The sequence below is a fragment of the Strongylocentrotus purpuratus genome, unplaced genomic scaffold (assembly GCF_000002235.5).
Source record: "Strongylocentrotus purpuratus isolate Spur 01 unplaced genomic scaffold, Spur_5.0 spur5_scaffold_5, whole genome shotgun sequence".
Classification (NCBI taxonomy): domain Eukaryota; kingdom Metazoa; phylum Echinodermata; class Echinoidea; order Camarodonta; family Strongylocentrotidae; genus Strongylocentrotus; species Strongylocentrotus purpuratus.
The window spans coordinates 32,173,482-32,195,807 of NW_022145611.1; the positions used below are offsets into that span (position 1 = coordinate 32,173,482).

General features: G+C 36.2%; 2 protein-coding genes across 8 annotated transcripts; one reads left to right on the forward strand and one right to left on the reverse strand.

Moving 5' to 3' along the window:
* The first annotated feature begins 7,283 nt into the window (after positions 1 to 7,283).
* LOC754637 (probable ergosterol biosynthetic protein 28) lies at positions 7,284 to 15,168 on the forward strand. Of its 2 annotated transcripts, none has more exons than XM_030999526.1 (5): positions 7,284 to 7,370; positions 9,101 to 9,250; positions 9,884 to 9,974; positions 12,347 to 12,465; positions 13,402 to 15,168. In XM_030999526.1, exons 2-5 carry the CDS (start codon positions 9,115 to 9,117, stop codon positions 13,494 to 13,496), a joined length of 441 nt encoding a protein of 146 aa, XP_030855386.1. In that variant the 5' UTR covers positions 7,284 to 7,370; positions 9,101 to 9,114; the 3' UTR covers positions 13,497 to 15,168. The 2 variants fall into 2 exon arrangements, with proteins under 2 accessions (XP_030855386.1, XP_030855385.1); XM_030999525.1 differs by having other exon boundaries at positions 7,291 to 7,370; positions 9,106 to 9,250.
* A 522-nt stretch (positions 15,169 to 15,690) lies between these two features.
* Positions 15,691 to 21,923, reverse strand: LOC754660 (uridine diphosphate glucose pyrophosphatase NUDT14). Of its 6 annotated transcripts, none has more exons than XM_011668070.2 (6): positions 21,773 to 21,923; positions 20,703 to 20,746; positions 20,284 to 20,348; positions 19,740 to 19,947; positions 18,998 to 19,276; positions 17,453 to 17,560 (listed from the first exon to the last, which is right to left on the reverse strand). In XM_011668070.2, exons 1-5 carry the CDS (start codon positions 21,854 to 21,856, stop codon positions 19,027 to 19,029), a joined length of 651 nt encoding a protein of 216 aa, XP_011666372.1. In that variant the 5' UTR covers positions 21,857 to 21,923; the 3' UTR covers positions 17,453 to 17,560; positions 18,998 to 19,026. The 6 variants fall into 6 exon arrangements, 4 of the variants coding, with proteins under 4 accessions (XP_001186559.2, XP_030855384.1, XP_011666372.1 ...); XR_971245.2 differs by lacking the exon at positions 18,998 to 19,276 and adding an exon at positions 17,888 to 18,179 and having other exon boundaries at positions 17,460 to 17,560; positions 21,773 to 21,922; XR_971244.2 differs by lacking the exon at positions 18,998 to 19,276 and adding an exon at positions 18,412 to 18,720 and having other exon boundaries at positions 17,464 to 17,560; positions 21,773 to 21,922.
* Positions 21,924 to 22,326: the final 403 nt, after the last annotated feature.

Sequence of the window (22,326 nt, forward strand, 5' to 3'; positions counted from 1 at the left end):
CTTTCAAACTACCACTGGCGTACAGATGGGGGCGGGGGGGGGGGGGTGGGTGACAGGATTTTCCGGGTTTTTCTCATTTTTGGGGGGTGTAAATTATACTTTTTTATGCATTTGTTGGAAAATGACAAATTCTCAAATTTATAGTCAGGCAAAAAACACTAACGTGCCCGGCCTCATAGAAAAGGTGCCCCCTTTACTTCATGATAAGCGCCCCTTTTTAAAAATTTCAATTACATACCCGTTCCACATTCTCAGTAAAGTGCCTCTTATACCAACTCTGATACCTGCCCCTTTATATACCTCTGATAATTGCCCTATTAAAATCTGAGAAGTGCCCATTAGTTATCGATCTCTTTTGCTATACGCCACTGCAAGCTATTGTATTCATTCGTGTACGTACAGAGGATTATATGGATGAAATGACTAGGCCTATAAACAAAAAGGGAAATCAACGATGAAGTGTAAAAGGAAATATTTGACTCAAAAATTAGACTATACTGTTCTTAGTATGGCCATGAGTTACTCCATGGTATGGCATTCAATTATACCACTACCAGCTTTCTATTTAGATTTGATTGAGGGTTGGGATGGTACTAAAAAAAAAGCTCTGTTGATAAAAGAGATTAACAGAGGGAATCATTCATAATATTGAATCAATTCGGGTAAATGGACAAACATTATACGACGAAAAATTATTTCCAAGAAATATCACAAAGTACATCATATTTTTGACATTGAAGGAAATCTAAAATGTTGTCAAGGGTATAAAAGAATGGCTTTAGATAAATTGGGATTTAATAAGATAAAACATTTTCCTTCATCTTTAGTTTCATCATTTCTTCATCTTCTATTTTAACTAGAAATGATTAGCGTATACGCCGAATTGAATATGATGGAAGATTCTATATTCTTTTTGTGTTCTGAAATAAAATATGATTTACTTTGTGGAAAATAAAAACAGAACAATATACGCGGTGCGAAAATTAGAATTTTGTAATGGTGCCTCAGAAAAAGATATTCAAACAATATTTTTAAGACCCAGGCCCAGGAGGTCAACCTTAAAAAGCAGACTCAGATAATTCCAATACAAAGCACTTCATAATTAGTTTATACAACTAAGTATCAGAATTCCGTAAATCAGTTATGCCCCTTTCGTCAGAAAGTGAAGGAAACATTATGAACATAATATGTTTATGTTAAAAAAAAAAACTTTTGGAAGATTGTGGCACTTTTTGAATTTGTTAGACATTACGAACATCGGGACGAACATAGACTGGAAAGGGGTCCATCTTGGATAAAGAAGGGTCAACAGTGGGTGAAGAACAATAATGTTGCCGTTACAAACATAATAAATAGTGATGTGGTTCAACAATAATTGTTGAACCACATCACTATTTTGATAAAATATATGTTTGTAACAGCAACATTAAAAAGACATCCAGTAAAAAGACATCACACGCAAGGGTGTCGATTTGTATCCGTGGTTGGGGGGATGATAGGTGCCCTAATATTTTCGGCAATGGATCAAAGCGATCAATAGGTAGAAGCGTGTGGCAAGTTGCACCCTTCCCAAGCGCGTAGCCAGGATTTCATTTTAGGGGGCGGTAGTGAGCACGCGAAGCGCGGTCCCTAGGGGGTTGCGTGCAGGGAGGGGGAGTCCCCCCCCCCCCCCCGCGAAGCGCGGAAGCTTTGACGTTTCATTAAATTACTAGAGAAAGAAGACGATTCGTTGGACCGTTTTCGACTCTTAATCCTTGTTTGAATCAACTTCCCCTTCCTCCGCGCGTAGCGCGGAAGCTCTGACGTTTCATTAGATTATTAAAGACAGAAGACGATTCAATGTACCATTCTCAACTCATAATCCTTGCTTGATCAAGTTCCCCTTCCTTCGCACATAGCGCGGAAGCTCTGACGTTTCATCAGATTATTAAAAAAAGAAGACGATTCGATGTACCATTCTCGACTCTTAATCCTTAATGTTTGAATCAAATTCCCCCTTCCCCGCGCGTAGCGCGGAAGCTCTGATGTTTCATTAAATGATTAAAGGAAGAAGACGATCCTGTGTACCATTCTCGACTCTTAATCCTTTTTTGAATTCATTTTCGCCCATTCCTGCGCGAAGCGCGGAAGCTTTCACATTAGTGAAAGAAGACAATTTGTTGTATCGTGTCCTTCATGAACTCAGTTTCCCCCCTACCGCGAGAAGCGCGGAAGCTTTAACGTTTCAATAAATTATTTCTCTTAATCCTTGTCTGTATTCATTTTCGCCCATTCCGCGCTTAGCGCGGAAGCTTTCACGTTTCATTAAATTATTCGTAAAAGAAGACGCTTCGTTGTATCGTGTACTTTGACGTTTCATTTGATTATTACGCTTAATCCACGTCTGAATTCAGTTGCCCCCTAACAGCTTTGCCCTTTTCACTGAATTATTAGAGAAAGAAGACGATTCGTTGTACTGTTCTCTATATCAATCCTTGTCTGAATTCAGTTTCCCCACTGAAAATAATTTGTGTTACAAATAAGTTGTGACATAATAATCTTTCTCCAAAAATGAAAAATCTTTTAGGAAATATCAGGAAATAAAATGAGTGAAAAAAACAAAAATAAAGATACAATGACGTGAATTTTAAAAAGGGTGAACGGAAACAACATAACAACTAGAGAACTATTTTATAAGTCATAGTAATGTCCGAAAATCTTTCTCCTCGTCTCCGATCTCATCACGAAATCGTCACAGAGTTCATTTATGTTTACACTGTCCAGGATTGTCTGATGTGCATTGCAGATTGCTATTTTTGCGATTCGCGCTTAACATTTAGCTCGTTGCTTTTTGACGCTGCGTCTTTGCATTTGGCGCACTGCATTTCTATGATGCTGTTGATTGAACAAATTGAATTCGTATATTATGTATGTTTTATGAAAATGAGATAGCAAAATGTGTATATTGATGGTCATCTTGCGAGTAATAACCATTAACTCTCTCATCGGGCTCTCATCCTTAATTTTTCTTTTTTTTTTGTTGATGGTGAATTATGGGGGGGGGGGGGGGTGATTGTACAGGCCATCCCCCCACCTGAAATATTGGGGGGGGGGATATATCCCCCCCCCCCATCCCCCCCGGGATCGACACCCATGATCACACGTACTCCTCAAGATAACTGATATTGGAATATAAATGAGTAGAAAGAAAGCTAGCAGAACGGAAAGGAGCATAGAATGGGACATTGCTTTGGACGTCGAGGCACTCCATGGTTAGATATATGCTGCCTTTTCCATGTCATAGGAGGGGATCGAGTGCGTGTGTGGTGGTGTAGGTTTTCTGCTGGGAAGGGGAGAAATATAACGGGAGAATAAATTTCTTTCAGGCCTTAGATTCTAGGACTCTCACTTCTTTTTTCCCTTCTTTTCATGAACAAAAAATTGTTTCCTCTCAGAACGAAGGTACATTCTCTACATAATTTCATTTTTAAAATAAAACGACTATAACGATTTTTCACATTAATTAGTATTGTTTCCAGATTTTGTTTGCATTGTATTGTATTTATAAATATATATCGGTGGGGGGGGGGGGATTATTATGTTGAACATTTTTAATAATCGGCCATAGGCCTATGATTTATCTTCTGTTTTGAGTTGGAAAGAATGAAGCAGGCCTGCATGGATCGGGAGGGTTTGTATTAATTCATTGCAATTTCGGTATTAATGAAGTTGTTTTGAAAAATGTGTGTGGAGTTAAGACGCGTACACTGGCTATGCCTTTAAGGGGTATAGGGTGGTTGAGAAAATGCAGGACTGGTAGTGACAGGGCTGCCCCCGGCCCGCCCAACTTATAAGAAATGTGCAAAACATTTCTTAGGGGGGCCCAAATTTGAAATCAATGTGAAATTTAGTTTGCTGAAATTTGAAAATCGTGCCGGCCGGGGGGGGGGGGGGGGGGCTGTATCCGCCACTGTGCGGCCCTACATTATATTTTGCTTTTCATTTAGATACTATGGGAAATTGTTTGACAATAATTTAAAGAAAATTTTCACACTGCATTCTTCATGATGGGACCGTATCATAAAGACTTTACGTATGTGGCAATCATTAGATAATATATCCGTTTTAAAAAGTGCCGTAATACCGCTAGGGAGCTAGGCTCATTTTTTTTGTTATAAGAAGCAAGTAAAACATCTATAGGATGGGTTCCAAATCCAATTAAAAATAAATCTGACAGTCGTTACAAATCAATCCACGGTGAACAATAATGAAATTTATTTTGAGGTGCCCTTTTTTGTTGGGCTTTCATCGAAAGGGTGCGGTGCGGTGCGGCGCGGTGTGGTGTGCTCAACGCACCCATTCGATAAAAGAGGGGGGGGGGGGGGGCTTTTCTCGAAAGGGTGCGTTGAGAGCGGAGTTCCGTTTTAACACACCCTTTCGATAAAAGCGGGGAGGGGGGGGGGGGCTTTGCTCGAAAGGGTGCGTCGACTAGTCTTTCGCATCAGTCGTTTAAAATGAGGATCTGGGACAGAAGGTAATAGTTGCCAATTTAAGTATATCGAAAATGTATTAAATAAAATGGAATGGTTGTTGTTGTTGTTTTAGTTTTAAGGGCGTGTGTCATTCAATTATGAATATTTACGCCGTCTTGATTACAGAGTGGTCTCTTTCGTTATTACTATGTTGACGGGGGAGACAGAGAGAAGGAAAAAAGGGAAAGAGAAAGGGAAGATAAAAGGATAGAAAGAAGAATTAGAAGAAAAGAGGTAAACGGGGGGGGGGTAAAGGGCTCTTGCCTCCTCCTCACCCCCCTCCCCCCCCGCCAAAAAAATAAATAAGAGAGAGAGAGAAGGGAAAGGGAAAGGGAAAGAAAATATAAAAGGAAAGAAAGAAGAGGAAGAAGGAAAGAGGGAAACGGGGGAAGGGCGAAAGGCTCTTACCCCCCCCCCCCGCCAAAAAAAATAAATAAGAGAGAGAGAAGGGAAAGGGAAAGAAAGAAGAGGAATAAGAAGGAAAGAGGGAAACGTGGGAAGGGCGAAGGGCTCTTGCCTCCTCCCTCCCCACCCCCCTCCCGCCAAGAAAATAAATAAGAGAGAGAGAGAGAAAGAAGGGAGAGGGAAAGAAAATCTAAACGGAAAGAAAGAAGAGGAAAAAGAATAAGAAAAGAGGGAAACGGGGGCGAAGGGCTCTTGCCTCCTCCCTCCCCCCCCCCCCCCGCCAAAAAAAAATAAGAGAGAGAGAGAGAGAAGGAAAGGGAAAGAGAAGATAAAAGGAAAGAAAGAAGAGGAAGAAGAATTTGTGTCCTGCCAGTGTCACAAAATATATAAAAATATGCTCATCTGACCGTTATTTATTGCCCAAAACCCCTGAGCTTCCGGGGGCTCCCCCCCTTGACCCCACGCCAATACGTGACCCCTGTGTCACAAATAAGGTATAAAATAATAATTATTTAATGTACAAGAGGAATAAGAAGGAAAGAGGGAAACGTGGGAAGGGAAAAACGAAAAAGAGGGAGAATAGGAAAGAAAGGAAAAGAAAGAAAAAAAAAGGAGGCAAGAGCCCTTTGCCCCCGTTTCCCTCTTTTCTTCTTCCTCTTCTTTCTTTCCTTTTATCTCTTCTTTCCCTTTCCCTCTCTCTCTCTCTCTTATTTATTTTTTGGCGGGGGGGGGGGGCGAGGCAACAGCCCTTCGCCCCCGTTTCCCTCTTTTCTTCTTCTTCCTCTTCTTTCTTTCCTTTTATCTTCTCTTTCCCTTTCCCTTCTCTCTCTCTCTCTCTCTCTTATTTATTTTTTTGGCGGGGGGAGGCAAGAGCCCTTCGCCCCGTTTCCTTCTACTTTCTCTTCTTTCTTTCCTTTTATCTTCTCTTTCCCTTTCCCTTCTCTCTCTCTCTCTCTCTTATTTATTTTTTGGCGGGGGGAGGCAAGAGCCCTTCGCCCCCGTTTCCTTCTACTTTCTCTTCTTTCTTTCCTTTTATCTTCTCTTTCCCTCTCCCTTCTCTCTCTCTCTCTCTCTTATTTTTTTTTTTTTGGCGCCGGGTGGGGAGGGAGGAGGCAAGAGCCCTTCGCCCTTCCCACGTTTCCCTCTTTCCTTCTTATTCCTCTTCTTTCTTTCCTTTTATATTTTCTTTCTCTCTCTCTCTTATTTATTTTTGGCGGGGGTGGGGGGAAGGAGGCAAGAGCCCTTCGCCCTTCCCCCGTTTCTCTCTTTCCTTCTTATTCCTATTCTTTCTTTCCCTTTCCCTTCTCTCTCTCTTATTTATTTTTTTGGCGGGGGGGGGGGGAAGGGGGTAAGAGCCTTTTGCCCTTCCCCCGTTTCCCTCTTTCCTTCTTCCTCTTCTTTCTTTCCTTTTATATTTTCTTCCCTTTCCCTTTCCCTTCTCTCTCTCTCTCTCTTATTTATTTTTTTGGCGGGGGGGGGGGGGGGTGAGGAGGAGGCAAGAGCCCTTCGCCCCCCAGTTTCCCTCTTTTCTTCTTATTCTTCTTTCTTTCCTTTTATCTTCCCTTTCCCTTTCCCTTTTTTCCTTCTCTCTGTCTCCCCCATCAACATAGTAATAACGAAAGAGACCACTCTGTAATCAAGACGGCGTAAATATTCATAATTGAATGACACACGCCCTTAAAACTAAAACAACAACAACAACCATTCCATTTTATTTAATACATTTTCGATATACAACTATTACCTACTGTCCCAGATCCTCATTTTAAACGACTGATGCGAAAGACTAGTCGACGCACCCTTTCGAGAAAAGCCCCCCCCCCCCGCTTTTATCGAAAGGGTGTGTTAAAACGGTACTCCGCTCTCAACGCACCCTTTCGAGAAAAGCCCCCCCCCCCCCCTCTTTTATCGAATGGGTGCGTTGAGCACACAACACCGCGCCGCACCGCACCGCACCCTTTCGATGAAAGCCTTTTTGTTGTTGGAATAATGAGGGGAACGATGGATCATTGACAACAAAAAAATCTCAGTATTATCTTCCTGCGAATTGAATAAATCCGACTTCTCTGACAATTTGGAAGGAACTGAATGACGATCCGTGAAATAGCAGAAATTTCATTCAGGCCAATAAGCAAAACAAGGACATGCCAAGTGTTCCTGAGGATCAGACTATCTTTTTATTACAATTATTATTATTGTTATTTTTTTATTTTTTAAAATAAATAATGGCCTCAAGTTTCAAAAAATTAATGTGGCCGGAGGTTACAAAGTGACAAGAGTCAATATTGAGCGGAAGGTTAAGGAGGTCCCTGGATTATTACCAGCGCTGGCTACAACAAGCCTAATGCGTAGCGCGCCGCGCCCGCGTGATGTCTTTTGCATGACGCGCACACCTTCATCTCGATATTCCGGCCTGCAAGATTGATCAGGACTGAGCTTTTCGGATTAAAAAAGGTAGTTTCGAAATAATGACATTCCTAACTTTTACTTAAGCCTCCTTTATGGAGCAAATTTATGGGCTGTATGATTATATGCGTGACCTATTATGACTAAATATCAATTAAATTATCAAGTTAGGAATGACTGAGCTGACTGGCAGTCCTGTGCACTTATCTTCATGTATTGTTAGGCCCTATGCTGAATTGATTAATGAATGAATGAGTGAGTGAGTGAGTGCAGGGAGTGAGTGAATTTCAATCAATACATAATGAATAAAAGCGTTAGTAACTGATGATTGAATAGTAGATGAGTATCATAGATATTTATATATACTAAAAAAAGGGCAAAAATGAATGAATAAATAAATAAATAATATCCATGAAACTGAAAGCATGTTGTAAAATACAAAATAGTTGAATAAATAGACTAGACTCTAGATCTAGATCTAGTCTAGGCCTAAGTACTAAAGTAGACCCCTAATGAAGCATCAATTATGGAAAAATGAAGTGATTCAATGTTATACTGTAAAGTGGTTATTGGGCACACATAGGAGCATCACTATCCTGGCTGTGTAGTAAAAGCTGTGCTTTTGATTCTCAACATTTCAAACACCACTGTACAAAACTCGACTGATTTCACTCAAAATCGGTACTTTAGTGACAATTGATGACACCTAAATAGCAGTAAAATACATTTTTTCAACTTACAGATGTTACAAAGAATAATTTTAAAATTCAAATTGTAAGTCTACTGTCAAAGAGCGCGTTTATCTAGGCTTGCCACTAGATATGTACATATCGTACCCCACTATCGAACCCCACTATCGTACCCCACTATACGATCGTGATTTGCGGGATGTCGCGTTTATCTACCCTTCACGATTCAAAATAAAGGCCTTGTGTCTGCCCAGCTGTTTTGACCCGGGAAGCAGACAGTTTCTCGGAGGTCAACTTCACACGTATGCTTGTACACAACACCTGGGTGGTCATATATTTGTATGTGAGGTTCAAAACAGCTTTGCGTTTATCGATCTCTCAGAAACGTGATTCTGGCTGTATGTCACATTCAAAACGCACCTTTTTGCGTCTTTAGATATGCCCATATCTAAAGACGTTTGAAAAAGGCTTTGCGTTTATCTACTTCTAAATTTGCCTGAAAGACGTTTGAGAAACCTGATTCTAGCCAAAAATTTGCTAGATAAACGCAACCAAACTTTGCTTACAGCCGCATCGGCATATAATTGTATATTTTTAAGAGCACATTTTTGTTGCATGCAATCTTTGAAAAGTCTTCATCAGTGAATATTAATCTTGCTTCTTTTTGAATACCAGTTTTTTTTCTTAGGCCTTTTTACTTGATTGATACACTTCTATCAAAGTATAACTGACTCAAAAGCAATTAGGGGGAGAAAAAAAATCATAAATCCTAAATACATGCCTAAACAGATTGAGGAAAAACAACAACAGGGGAAATGTTGTGTGGAGTTAATTCCCATCAAATTGTTCCTCTGTGTGTATTGACCTACTCATTTCTTGCAGATTTTAAGATGGGGCTTGACACTAATGGGCTTGACACTAATGGGCCTGGTGCAGATGGGCCCCAAATTATGATATTAAAAAAGAGTCCAATTCACATGAGCCCTAAAGATTTCTGTATGGATACCCTGTGAAAAGCAAAAAAAGTTATTATGGATTCCTAATTCAGATAAAAGGATTTCTTGTTCTATCTTTGAATGTTTTTGTAAGACCAGTTTGTCACCATGGCCAACGCGTTCACAAAGGTGCTAAGGTTTTGGATCTTCTTGGTGGGGTTCATGGCTGTAGGTACTGCTATGCAAGCCTTCATGGAAAGCTCCTTTCTTGCAACACGGATGTACACACAGGCTCAGGAGATGGGTAAGTACTAAGTTAGATTGATCAATTTGAGCATTGTGATGCTCTTATTCATCATTTATCCATCATAGGAGGGAGAGAGAGAGAGAGAGAGAGAGGGGGGGGGGGTTCTATTAAAATCACAAAAATTAAAATTGATTTGTTTTCACTTGGTTATGTCAATACTGGTACCATTGAGAAGTACGGTTCATAATGAATCTATTAAGGGCACGACATAAATGTTTGTTTTTATAGGATTCCTAAATCCCCACAGTTATGGAAAACAAATTTATCAATATTAACAGCTTTACTGAATATTCATTTCAATAGCTTAGAGGCTGGTTGTGGGGAAATACCCTAGTATGCTGTATGTAATATCAAACTGTAGTTTAAGTTCAATTGTACCATAACAACATATCTATATTCTAGGCAAAAGAAAGACATCTGCTCCTTCCCAATAAGGAGGAGAAAAATGATCAACTTGTCAAAACATAGCCAGGTCATCAAATAATCTGGTAAGTGTTTATTTCAAATTTGTAATGCTGCAATCAATTACCAGAACCGAGTTATTTCTCTTTTCCAAGCACAGCAAGTTTGCAGAATCACTACAGACATGAAAATAATATTTTAATGTATGATAAATGTTTCCATTTTCAGTGAATGCTGTTTTGGGAAGATTATTTGGAACTTGGACATTACTTGCAGGTGCAGTAAGAATGATGTGTTCTTATGACATCAGGAATAGAGCGTGAGTTTTATAAACTACTATTCTAAGATTTGCATTAACATTTAAATAAATGTAATAACCACTTATTTATCCCTATTTAATTGGGCTATTTCAGACCAGGTTTTTACTGGGGGGGGGGGGGGGGGGTGGTCAATTTGACCCCCCCCCCCACCCCCCTAAGATCCCGGCCGTTTTACTGCCGATTGCCACGAAAATTTGCATACATGTCAAGTGAAGTGTAAAGAATTCTATGGTAATTTCAATTTTTTGAAAAATTCACTAATTTGCATATTTATGGTAATTTATGCAAATAAGGTCATACAATTCACATTTTCGCCCATATATCATACATTATTCTCTTTTAAGCATTCTTTTCACTACATATATTTGTTAGACCATTTGGAATAATAAAACAACACAAAAAAATTGAAGAGCCAGGTTATTTCTTATGATATATCTTGTTTTGATAATTTCTTATGTATTTCATTGTTTTTTTAACTTATGTATTTTATTGTTTTTGTTGTTTTATTTCATTTATAACTACAATTCAACTATTTTGACCCCAAAACAAACACCTAAACAGGGTTGTTGATTTTTTTGATTTAAATCGGATTTTTATGATTTAAATCAGATTTTTTTGATTTTTTTCCAACGAAAAATAATGGTCACACTTAACAAGTTTTAGACTATATTTAAACTGTTTTACACCAATAATAGTGTTCAAGTAGTCTTTTGAACATTGTGTATTGTACTATTTGACACAATAATCCACTTATATACAGGTAATTTTTTTTATTTATTTTTTATTTATTTGCATTATAGAGAGGGACATTTTATGGAAGCCCAAGTAATGTTATGTATTATGTATACATTTAAACTCTTGAAATTTTTATATCAGTCTGTACGTTAACATCTAATTTGAATGTAATATTTAACCAGATTTGCAATAGGCACTTCCTGATATGCTTGTAACAAAATACACATTTTATGTTTTCATTACAGTGTAACCTCAGTTCCAAATAAAACTTCAATAAATTTCGTTGCAAGATGCAGGATAAGCACCACTGTCCACCACATCATTGATGTGCTGTTTTTTCAAACTATTACATGAACAAGCAAGCACAGCAGTTGTATTGCTGCATACAGTAACACTTGCCCAGCAACTTTCCCATTTTTAAATTCTTACTTATTAAGTATACATGTGTACTTTGAAATTGTGTAATTGAATGTATGGGTATTGATAAGAAAATACACAAGCATGCAAATATACATGTAATTCTTATCAAATGTACACATATGCCTTCAACTTAAGTAATTGAAAGAATGGGTATTAATAGTAACAAGAAGGAGGTACATACAAGTAGTTCAGCTGTTTTGTAAAAGTATCCAAGTTGTGGACTTTGAGCACCTTTGTAGATTTTATATATTATTTTATTGAAGATTTAACAGTTTGGTGTACATACAGAGAGTTATTTATCATTACTTCGTTAGAAACTTGTTGTTTTCATCAGTTTTGCTTGTTTTACAATTTGAAAATAAAACAGTGGTGTTAAATCAGACTCCATGAGGGTGTATCATTCTTTTAAAGTATCTCTAAAGCATGTGGAACAGAAATGAAAATGATTACATTGAAAGTATCTGTTAAGAAGAAGAGAAAATAGAGAAAACTAATTTTTTTCATAAAAGTTGATTTAAATCAGTGATTTTTTTGAAAAAAATCAAGTGATTTAAATCGTGATTTAAATCATGATTTAAATCGACATGATTTAAATCAAACAACCCTGCACCTAAACTTTAAACAAGACTAAATAACCAATGTTTTATCTCATTTTAGGAAAATTGACATTTCCATATGTTTTGTACACAAATCACAAAAGTGAGCGATTCGGGCTGACATGCAAAGACAAAAGGTCACGTGACTTTGTAACTATACGTCCGATTTTCGAAAAAATTGTTTTAAAAGAAAAAGTCATGAAAGGAAAATTTTATATCTGCCGCATTTTCGGAGAAGTCACGAAATTTCTACAGGGGGGAGGGGGGGGGGTCAAATTGACCCCCCCCCCCCCAGTTAACATAGGGTTAACACATTATTTTACTTGTTCATGGTGTATAAATGATGTTGTGTCTGCATCTTTTGTCCCATGAAATCTTGGAATTCTTGTTTTTGTGCATTTTTATAAATACAAAAAATGTAATGCTATTTTAACAATGAGAACAAGACAAAATCTCATAAGCAATGAAAAAAAAATCAGTTATGTGATCCCAATCTCTATTTGTGATGAATGACTTTGCTTAGATTTCTATTCACTGAAAATTGATGAGTGACGGAGTAATGAATATCTAAGATGATCCATATAATATCTTTCTCTCTCTCTCTCTCTCTTTCTCTTTAGGGTGTATGACTTGACTCTCTTCTCATTCATTCTGGCATTCCTCCATTTTGCTACGGAGTATCTCCTCTTTCAGACAGTTGAGCTTAGCTTTGGTGTTGTATCTCCTCTGGTAATATCAGGTATGCCGGCACACCTCTAATCGTCCTTCATCTTGCAGTTTGATATGGGCATTGTGAATACTGAAGAAAGTGCCACTCACTGTGTATAATATACAGACATTGAGAATATATTGTAGTTGGGACTGATTTAAAAAAATAAAATTATATGATAGTTTCATAAGGCCTAAAATAAAAACTTGTTGTATTGCCCTTTGCGACCGACCCAAAAATCTGAAAAACTACAGTCAGTATTTTAAAAAAGTTTCTTTTTTTAAACTGTTTTTTAGATTTTTTTTAAATTAATGAATACAAAATATGCATTTTGTTTGTTTAAATGGGATATAAATGCATAAAATCAAATTATTCCAAACTTCTCACTCGTGCAAACCATGGATGATTATAAGGTGAGAAAAATATCAATGGAATGATGAGGTTGAAACACATGTATTAAAGCATTAAAACCTGAGAAATATCAGCCAAAAAAGGGCAGAATAAAGAAGACAAAAAAAAAATTTAATCTGAAAAATATCGGCCCAAAGAGGGCAACAAAAAAAAGTATAAAAAAAAAAAAAAAAAAAACTTTTCCGACCGACCGACCCATGTTTTGGCACCCAAAGGGCAATACAACAAGTTTTTATTTTAAGCCTATTAATTTATGTCAAAGATATTCAAGATCGTTTTCGCGCTGCATGAAATCATACTTCCTATCACCTTATGGACTGATTTTATCTTATTTTCAAAAGTTCAATCACAGCTTTTAATACTATTGTTTTAATACTATTGTTACCAACAGAACATTGCTAAAATTATAATAACAACAATAGTTAGTGCCATTATGCTGTATAGCAAGGGAAATATAAACATCAGTATAATTTGTATTGGAACTTGGAAGAATGAAATCCAAATTAAAATTAGTATGTAATTAAAATTTATGGCTTTTATTTTCTTCAATTCCAGGTGTCTCTATCGTCATGATGCTTCAGGGATATTACTTTGTATTTGAAGAAGATGAAGTCTCGCCAACTCCCACTGAATCAAAAAAGAAGAAATGAGAGCCTAGGCTGTATGAAACTTCCATATAAGTACTTTGTATTCCAATATATTCTGGTGAAGGTTGAACAAATTTGTTGTTAGGAACACTGTCGTGTATTACAAACTCATGTGAAAGAACATCATAGAACAACCCTGCATAACTCGAAGACGCACAAGTGGAGTAAATTTTTTGGACCAAAAAAACTATGCAAAATATGTGTTATTTACATTTCCTAAGTCAAACTTTACATAAGTAAAATTATCGTTGTGGTACCAATAGATTAGACTTATGCAGAGTTAATAACTGTGGCATGTAAAATGAGATGGGTTGCTCTTGAAAGTATGATACTACAGCATACTTGAATCTAAAACTATTCATGTCACGTGTGTATGTGTATTCATGTATGTTCCATTTACTTTTCAATGTTTGTGGCATTCCTCAAAACTTCTTTGTTTTACTTATAAATTTGATGGTTAAGAACCCCATTTTTATGTGATTATTGAGGTTTACAACATGCACCATTCAGAAAAGTATTTTGGGCAGTTTCTTTCAATATGCACCACCAGCATTCATTAAAAAGGACTTGGTAAGTCGGTAACATTGTTCAGATGAGAGAAAATGGTGCTAAGGTAGTGACTTCAATGCTAGATGTACAATCAAAGAGAATCTGAAAGTTTGAGGGAAAAATCAGGGAAAACTAATCTGATCAATTCTTAAATTCTCCCAACTATATTATCATAATAAAATAAAATTTTAGCTGAATGATAATCGTCACAAAGCAATGAATTTGCTCCATATACCATTTCAAACATTCAAGTGTTGAAAGATTTTTAAAACACTGTTTTATGTCTTATTTTAATGGAAAACGGTTGTGGAAAATTCAATAATTGGTTGGGAGAATTTTAGCTGAATGATAATCGTCACAAAGCAATGAATTTGCTCCATACACCATTTCAAACATTTAAGTGTTGAAAGATTTTTAAAACACTGTTTTATGTCTTATTTTAATGGAAAACGGTTGTGGAAAATTCAATAATTGGTTGGGAGAATTTCAGATAGAGGGGGTTTATATACACATTGACGTCTTCAAAGAAAACTATAAATATCTTTGTAGTTTGAGAATTCTTTTCAGGATTTTCTGCATGTTAGAGGGTTAGTACAGTAGAAGGAATATAATAGGTAACATTGCTTACAAAAGTTACACAATTTTTTCATCAACCTTCAACAATGTTACTGTTCACTTTAGAGGGTTGTAAAGGTAAATTATGAAAGTTGTCAGTAAAAGAAAATGTTGACTTGTGTTTGTGCCGAGGTAAAAATTCAAAATTCTCTGCAAGAGCAAGGTTTAGTCTGCATCTCAGTAAGTAGATCTTGCATTGGATTTTTGTTTAATGAAATCTACTTTAGGACTTCACAAGTTTGGCATTCAAAGTTTTCTCACTTTTCTGATGTATTTTGCTATGCTCTTTCATTGATTGGCAAACCATGTCAAAATAGATTTCTTCTATATGCTTCAATAAAATTGGATGAGAAAATGTACATTTCTATGAATGATTGAGTTGTCAAATTACCTGATATTCTATTATGATTCTCTAAGTTTTATCTGTAAGTATTCCTGTTACAATAAAAAGATTCTGGCAATGTGTTCACATTTTGATATGATATTGTAATAAAATTCAAATGAAAAGGAATGTCTGACTTGTTGTTTCTCTCTCTCTCTCTCTCTCTCTTTTCGAAAGTTGGGTACAATGGAACCTTGTTATAATGATCTCCTTGGGACCAGGAAAAATCATCTTCTATCATTGTTATGAATGTTCTTATTCATCCAGGTAGTAGTCAACTGGGCTTACTATATTTTTGATAGCTTTGGATGTTTCATGACCACTCTTGGACACTTCATCAGGCTAACTGGTCTTTGGCGGCTAATGGTTATTGACTCGACAGTCAAGGAACCTTTGAAAACCAGTCTGGAGTGGATGCAAAACCTTGTCTATCACAGCTGAAAATAATAAAATAAAAAGAAGTACAAGTAGGACCTCAAAGTTACCAGTACTTTGTGATAAATTGATGAGAGTTTGTTGTATCAGAGTTCCTTACAATGAGGTTCCACTGTATATGTACATGCCACAACAGATGAACATTATCACACTTTTCTTCTCAACACACCAAAACGATTTTTTTTTTAAAAAGCTACAAGAACAGGTGTACAGTTATCTATGGATTTCAATTTGGATTTATTCAAATGTATATAAATTATGAAGTTCTTACATATAATGTTATTGGAATATATCAAAATTTGTGTACTACAATACATTATTCTCAGCATTTTTTGCAATATCTCTTTCCTGTGTGGGGGTCTTTTAAAACTCAACAAAATTTAGTCCTTAATTCATGCATAAGAACAAAATTGGAGGCTACTAAAACTGCTGCATTTAATAGCCTGGGGGGGGGGGGATATTCCTTGGCCCTAATGCATTTGAGCTCTGATTCTGAATACTGGTAGTGTTAAACCTTGTTATAACAAACTACTTAGAAGCAATGAATTTTTCTTGTATTATTGAGATAAATAAAATACAAAGAAGTGGGACTGCCAACATTACCTTGTAATGGTGAATGTTACAATGTTCTTCTTTATAACAAGATTCCACTACTATATTGTGTCTTCTCTATCATTAACAAAACAAAACACATACATTGATTCCCTTGGCTTCAATGGCATTGTAGAAGAAGAAGGAATGTGAGATACATGTACATGATGCTTGCATAGTTTACACACTTTGTAACGATATATTCACTTCCTTCTTAGCATCATGTTTTAATAGAAGGAAAAATGTGTTCTTGATGTGCCAACATGTTTTAAAAATATATACATCTTCTTCATACCAATAAAGACAAATCTTTACTCTCGATTTTCATTTCAAGATCATTTTTAAGTAAATTTTAACTTCAGTAAGGTGCAGCATAGCATAACAGAATTCCATTTACATTGTATTTACCAATAATCCTCTTTACTTTGAAATTAAATTGCTGATATTGCTCTACTCTTCACTGGTATTGAAATTGCACCTTGTTAAAATCCTGAAACTTGAAAAAACTTGGTAGAGAGTACATTAAGCACTATGAATAAGGGATACCATTGTTCTATAATACTGTAGTCTCCCTTGAAATTGAATAAAATATGCTGTATATATGAAATAACATGCATATGATATATTTATATATTAAATCTTGGCAATAAAATTACATTTTGATATAACTGCATACTAAATGTAAATTCGAACATTATTACGCTGTGGTACAGCACTGCACCACAATTAATGTTTTAATTTAACAGTACAAAATTGCACCCGAGACATGACATAGTTTTACCCACTATGCTTAACAAAAGGACTACCGGTAGGCATGGAGATCTATACATGCTGTACAAAATAGAGCCTGAAAACACCTGGAAAATGGCTATGATTGAAAGTTATCTAGGCCTCAAATTTAACCATAGCAGAAAAACTGGCATCCCTGATTTCATGAGACCAAAGAAACTGATCATAAGATAATGTAATCCCTGTATACTGATAATGAAGGCATTTAATTGCATTAATTTGGTCTGCCTTGTCCGTCTTAACATATCTTCCTAACATCAATGTGTTATATTTGGATAACATGTATGGGTGGAATACTTAGTGAAGCGCTTATAAAATTTGGTCATTATATCAATGTAAAATGACATTGAAACAGCTCCCTCTTAAAAAAAATTTCCAAACTCTTCGCTGTTTTAGCCTCAAGACAATTGTGCAATTCCAATTTAAATAAAATATATAATATAAGTTTTATAACATGATTCTTCATCAAGTGTGAACCTCTTCTTTATCTTTCATGAAGAAAAACCAAGTAAAGGCAAACATCATGGCGACAGGCTTTGCAATATTTTCATCCATCATGTGCCTCATCACATCTTTGCCTGAAAGTTCTAAGAACTCAATCTGCTCGCCTTCGTCCAATAATCCCCCACCAGAACTGATTTTCATTTGATCGGTAACTTCAGCATAAAACAGTGTCATCAATGCTCCATTCACGCCAACTTCATTCCTGTGAATGAATGTGAAAACCAATGTCCCATTAAACAGCAACTCATAATCACTAACTGCATGCACACATTTGGCTTAATGATTTTCAATTCCTAAATCACAGTTATGGGCAGAGCTAGAAAGGGGTGTGCAGGTCGCGTGACACCATCAATTAAAATCTCACAAATCACCACAATTCATTTTTCAACCTGTGATGGCAACTGAATAAGACTTTTTTTGCATTTGGTCCCCTCCCATGGTCAACATTTCATACCGGTACACAAGAATGCTTATAATTAAGGCACCTATCAACTAAAACTTTCTAATTAAAGAAAATAATATAACTAACCATATTTATTTTCATGTTTCAGAAAATGGATTCTATTGCAGATGATTCAGCTGTAATAAAAGCCTATTCTTTGTCCTTCATAAAAAAGAACCATGTGAAAGCAAACATCATCCAAACTGGTTTGGTTATAGTCTCGTCCATAATGAACTTCAAGGCATCTCGACCACTGAGTTCAACGACCTCAATTTGTTCGCCTTCATCCACTAATCCCCCACCAGAACCGACTTTCATTTGATCGGTAACTTCAGCATAAAACTGTGTCTGCAAAGTTCCCCTCACACCGACTCCATTCCTGTACATGAATGTGAAATATGATTTATTTCACACATCAACTACAAAGCTTCATTTAAAAAATGAGTAATGAGAGACATAGAGCATCTCATAAGCCTAAATAATTTTAAAGCTCCCTAATTCTACTGATTACACCTTTATCCTTAAGTATCCTATAAACATTGACAGTGGAATTTTAATACTGTGAATCGGTTCTTTAAAGACGAGACAAAGGAACAGTGGAGCTGAGTTACCTTCACATTTATTGAAGGAAGGATGAATTATCATTCATATTGAAATAAACTATCACAGGTCATTTTCTCAGAACTAATGTCTCCTCTTTGTCTTTCATAAAAAAGAACCATGTGAAAGCAAACATCATTCCAACTGGTTTGGTAATAGTCTCATCCATTATGCACTTCAAGGCCTCCTGGTTACTGAGTTCAATGACCTCAATTTGTTCGCCTTCATCCAATAATCCCCCACCAGAACCGACTTTCATTTGATCGGTAATTTCAGCATAAAACAGTGTCTGCAAAGTTCCCTTCACACCAACTCCATTCCTGTACATGAATGTGAAATATGATTTATTTCACACATCAACTACAAAGCTTCATTCAAAAATGAGAAATATCAGGAAAAGAGCATCTCATGAGCCTAAATAATTATAAAGCACCCTAATTCTTAAAATGATGACACCTTTATCCCTAAGAATCCTGTACACATAGTGGAATATGTAGTTTAGAGGCGAGACAAAGGGACAGTGGAGCTGAGTTACTGTCACATTTACTTTCTTGATAAGGAACAATGAACCCAACACGTATTACAGAATGTATTTACCGGTATATTGAAACAATCTTCGTTTTCATTCATTTTCTCGCAACTAATGTCTCCTCTTTGTCTTTCATAAAAAAGAACCATGTGAATGCAAACATCATTCCAACTGGTTTGGTAATAGTCTCATCCATTATGCACTTCAAGGCCTCCTGGTTACTAAGTTCAATGACCTCAATCATTTCTCCCTCTTCCACCAAACCACCCCCACAGCTGACTCTCATTTCATCAGTAACTTCAGCATAAAATAAGTGCTGTTGGGATCCTTCGGTACCTACTCCACATCTAGAAAGCAGAACATAGATTGTTGCATCACTTAATTGTAAATAGAGATATATATATATTCAAAACATTGGAAGAAGTAATTGGAGGTCATACTATGATCAGGGTTCATTTTTTATAATGACGCCAAAGTGGAAGACTTGTCTAATTTCTCTTTTTTAATTCTATTGAAGCCCTTATTAATTTCTATCAACCCAAACTGAAAACACAACAGATATGAGATGTCTTCAAGTTCCTTATACGTTTCACACCTACAATAATGTTTTTTTGTGTGGATACATTGATGAAATCAGCTTGTACAGTATTTGTCCTCTTCTGATTTGATACCTATGTTATTGAAGTGACAGAAATTGGAATTTCTAGGACTTGGTTTATGGAAGAAATAAAAGAAGGTAGAAGGCATACCCGTTAAAGACTGCATAACATAGGCCACCTGAGTGATAAAGAAAGAAAAATAAAAACGTACCTAAAACTAGTTATTTTCTTGAGATTCTCCAGAGGAACTTTGTAACCAGTTTCTTCTAAGACCTCTGCTTGAGCCATCTCTGTAACATCTTTGTCTTTATCCATGAGCCCTGCACAAAGTTCAAGGGTCATCCCCTCCTCTCCTTTATGCTTGTCAGTGTCTACTTTCTGTCCATCAGTGAAGGCCTTGATTTTGGCTGCATACACCGCTAAATGGTACGGAAAGAAAAAAGTAAAATCCCATCAGTTAGTACATTGAAAGTGTGAGTGAAATTAAAATAAGTACATATAACATTGCCATTACAATGCCTCGAACTCATGCGAATTCTGAAGCCCAAAATGACAAAAATCACTTTAAAATTTCAAAAAGATTATCGTTACAAGTATCCACACAAGGAGCTCACAGATGAAAATGTAGACAAATTCGAAGTTAAAGATACAATGGAAACACTTGTATGATACATGGTTAATAAATATGTTTCTACACATTTAATCTGTGGTGATCAACTGTTTTTTAAGCTTGACATTACAAATTCTAACTTTACCTGGTCTGAATTGTTTTACCACTGGAAATACGTCCCTGTCCTTGTTGTATAACAAAATAGCAATGCTGCAAAAGAACACAAAGAACAAGAAAGTACAGGATAATGCATAACTAGCTGTTATTCTTGCCTACATCAAAGTTGTTGGATTGGTACCATTGGATAATTATGGTACAAAAAGAGGATAATTATGGTACAAAACGAGGAAATCAAACTGTAACATGAAAGTAAGAAACTTCATGAATTATTTTCTTAAAAAATTGTAGAAAAGTTAACAGTATGTTCTATTTGATACTATGAAAGCATTTACATGTTTAATTGCTATCTCAAACCAATGTATTTTTGCAAAAATAAAGCTGAGAGTAAACATTACATCCCAGGGAAGTGAGCCTTCCTTGTTACACTCCAATGTGATTACATACCTGTCATGTCCTTTGATGTAGTCCCATGTCTTTTCCACACCATCCTACATGCAAAACAGAAATAATATCAAATTATTACAAAAATGTAACATGACTTTGTTTAAAGGTGGTAAAGCATGCATTCAAACAGAAGCCCAAGCCATCAAATCAGTTTCAATGAGGAACTAACAGGAAGTACTATCTACTTATGTACCGTTTTCTCTTTGCCAAAATAGCAACACATATGTGTCATATATTACCCCTTCCTTTGAATATCATTTGGCTAAACAATGTGTATAGATAGTTCTGATAGGAACTAGTAATGTACAGTACATGTATGATGTACTTGCGAAATGCAGGAACGTTCATAATAATAATAATAATAATAGTAGATTCTTGTAAGTTGTATAGCACTCTTATCTGCCAGACTTGACACTCCTGGCGCTTCACAATTCATGCATGAATCCATAACAGGAAAGTCTCTTTACACAGTCAATGTAAAAATAAAATGCACCAAGAAAATCATTGTGGAACCCATTTTACGTATTGTCAACGGAATTCAGAATCATCAACGAAAATGTGGACGATCCTTATTTTTTGTGGACGCGATCCTCATTTGAGAGGATGGTCTTTAGACTTTATTCTCGGACCAGTGCCCCTACTCACTACTGATGAACAGGATGAATACCGGTAATCGTCTACATTTAATAATAATCAAAATGTATTTTGTTGTCTATAATTTTTGCTTTCCATTTACTAGTATTCATTAAAAGGAGTTTTTCTAGAATATGAGGTATTATTTATTACTGAAATATCACATTCCAAAAAAGACTAAAACTAAATCTACTTTATGATCTATCACTAGATCTACACTAGTTCGGCCGTGAATCCCCCGCCACCTGTACTTGCTAACATGCAGGCAACAGGCGGGTACCCAACAAACTACATCGCTGTAGCTCCGGAGAGGTCGAGGTTCGGGATCCGCTCCATCAAAGAATGGACACAGATGCAGACACAGCTCAGTCGAGTCCGACACAGTCTAACTCTAAATAAAACGTTTACGAAGTATTTTACATGGTCATAATACTTACCTGTTTATAGTTCAGGCGGAAAGGTGTCACATATTTCGAACTGGAACACAGAGAAACACTGACATCAGATATTTGATCAGCCATTTCGGGAAAAAGAAGAGATGACCAATTTCCTCAACTCTGTAAAGATAGTTTTCTTACAAGTCTTTCTTAGTATTAATACATATCAGAAACTCTGTACATGATGTCCTAAACTCCACTCCATGAATATATTAATCAATAGTCTATGTAAGTTTAAAAATTCATCATAATTTCATGTGCTTTCCTTTGAGTTTTTAAATGTATTTTTACATTTCTTCACTATTAAAGTCAACCCAAGCAGCAATTTTGCTTTGCTCCAAATGGAAACATTTCCCCAAAGTAAAAACATGTTTCATGAGTTCAAGATGAATACACAAAAGATTTAAATTCTTCCCTTTGATTACAGAATAATAAAATACACTTTTTTCCATCTAAGAGTAAGAGTGTGCCAAGAACTTACCACCTATATGACAATTTTTGAAGGCCCTCACAGTAAAATCTCAAAATGTTCTTCTTTTTTTTTTCTTGTGTGT

Bases quoted from the DNA above. Each gene is read 5' to 3' on its own strand.
- LOC754637 (XM_030999526.1), top strand. From the start codon at position 9,115: ATGGCCAACGCGTTCACAAAGGTGCTAAGGTTTTGGATCTTCTTGGTG. The intron at 9,251-9,883 runs GTAAGTACTAAG...TTCCATTTTCAG, and splicing joins CACACAGGCTCAGGAGATGG to TGAATGCTGTTTTGGGAAGA. The intron at 12,466-13,401 runs GTATGCCGGCAC...CTTCAATTCCAG, and splicing joins ATCTCCTCTGGTAATATCAG to GTGTCTCTATCGTCATGATG.
- LOC754660 (XM_011668070.2), bottom strand. From the start codon at position 21,856: ATGGCTGATCAAATATCTGATGTCAGTGTTTCTCTGTGTTCCAGTTCG. The intron at 20,747-21,772 runs GTAAGTATTATG...TTTTGCATGTAG, and splicing joins TCCGCCTGAACTATAAACAG to GATGGTGTGGAAAAGACATG. The intron at 19,948-20,283 runs GTAAAGTTAGAA...CGTACCATTTAG, and splicing joins GGTAAAACAATTCAGACCAG to CGGTGTATGCAGCCAAAATC.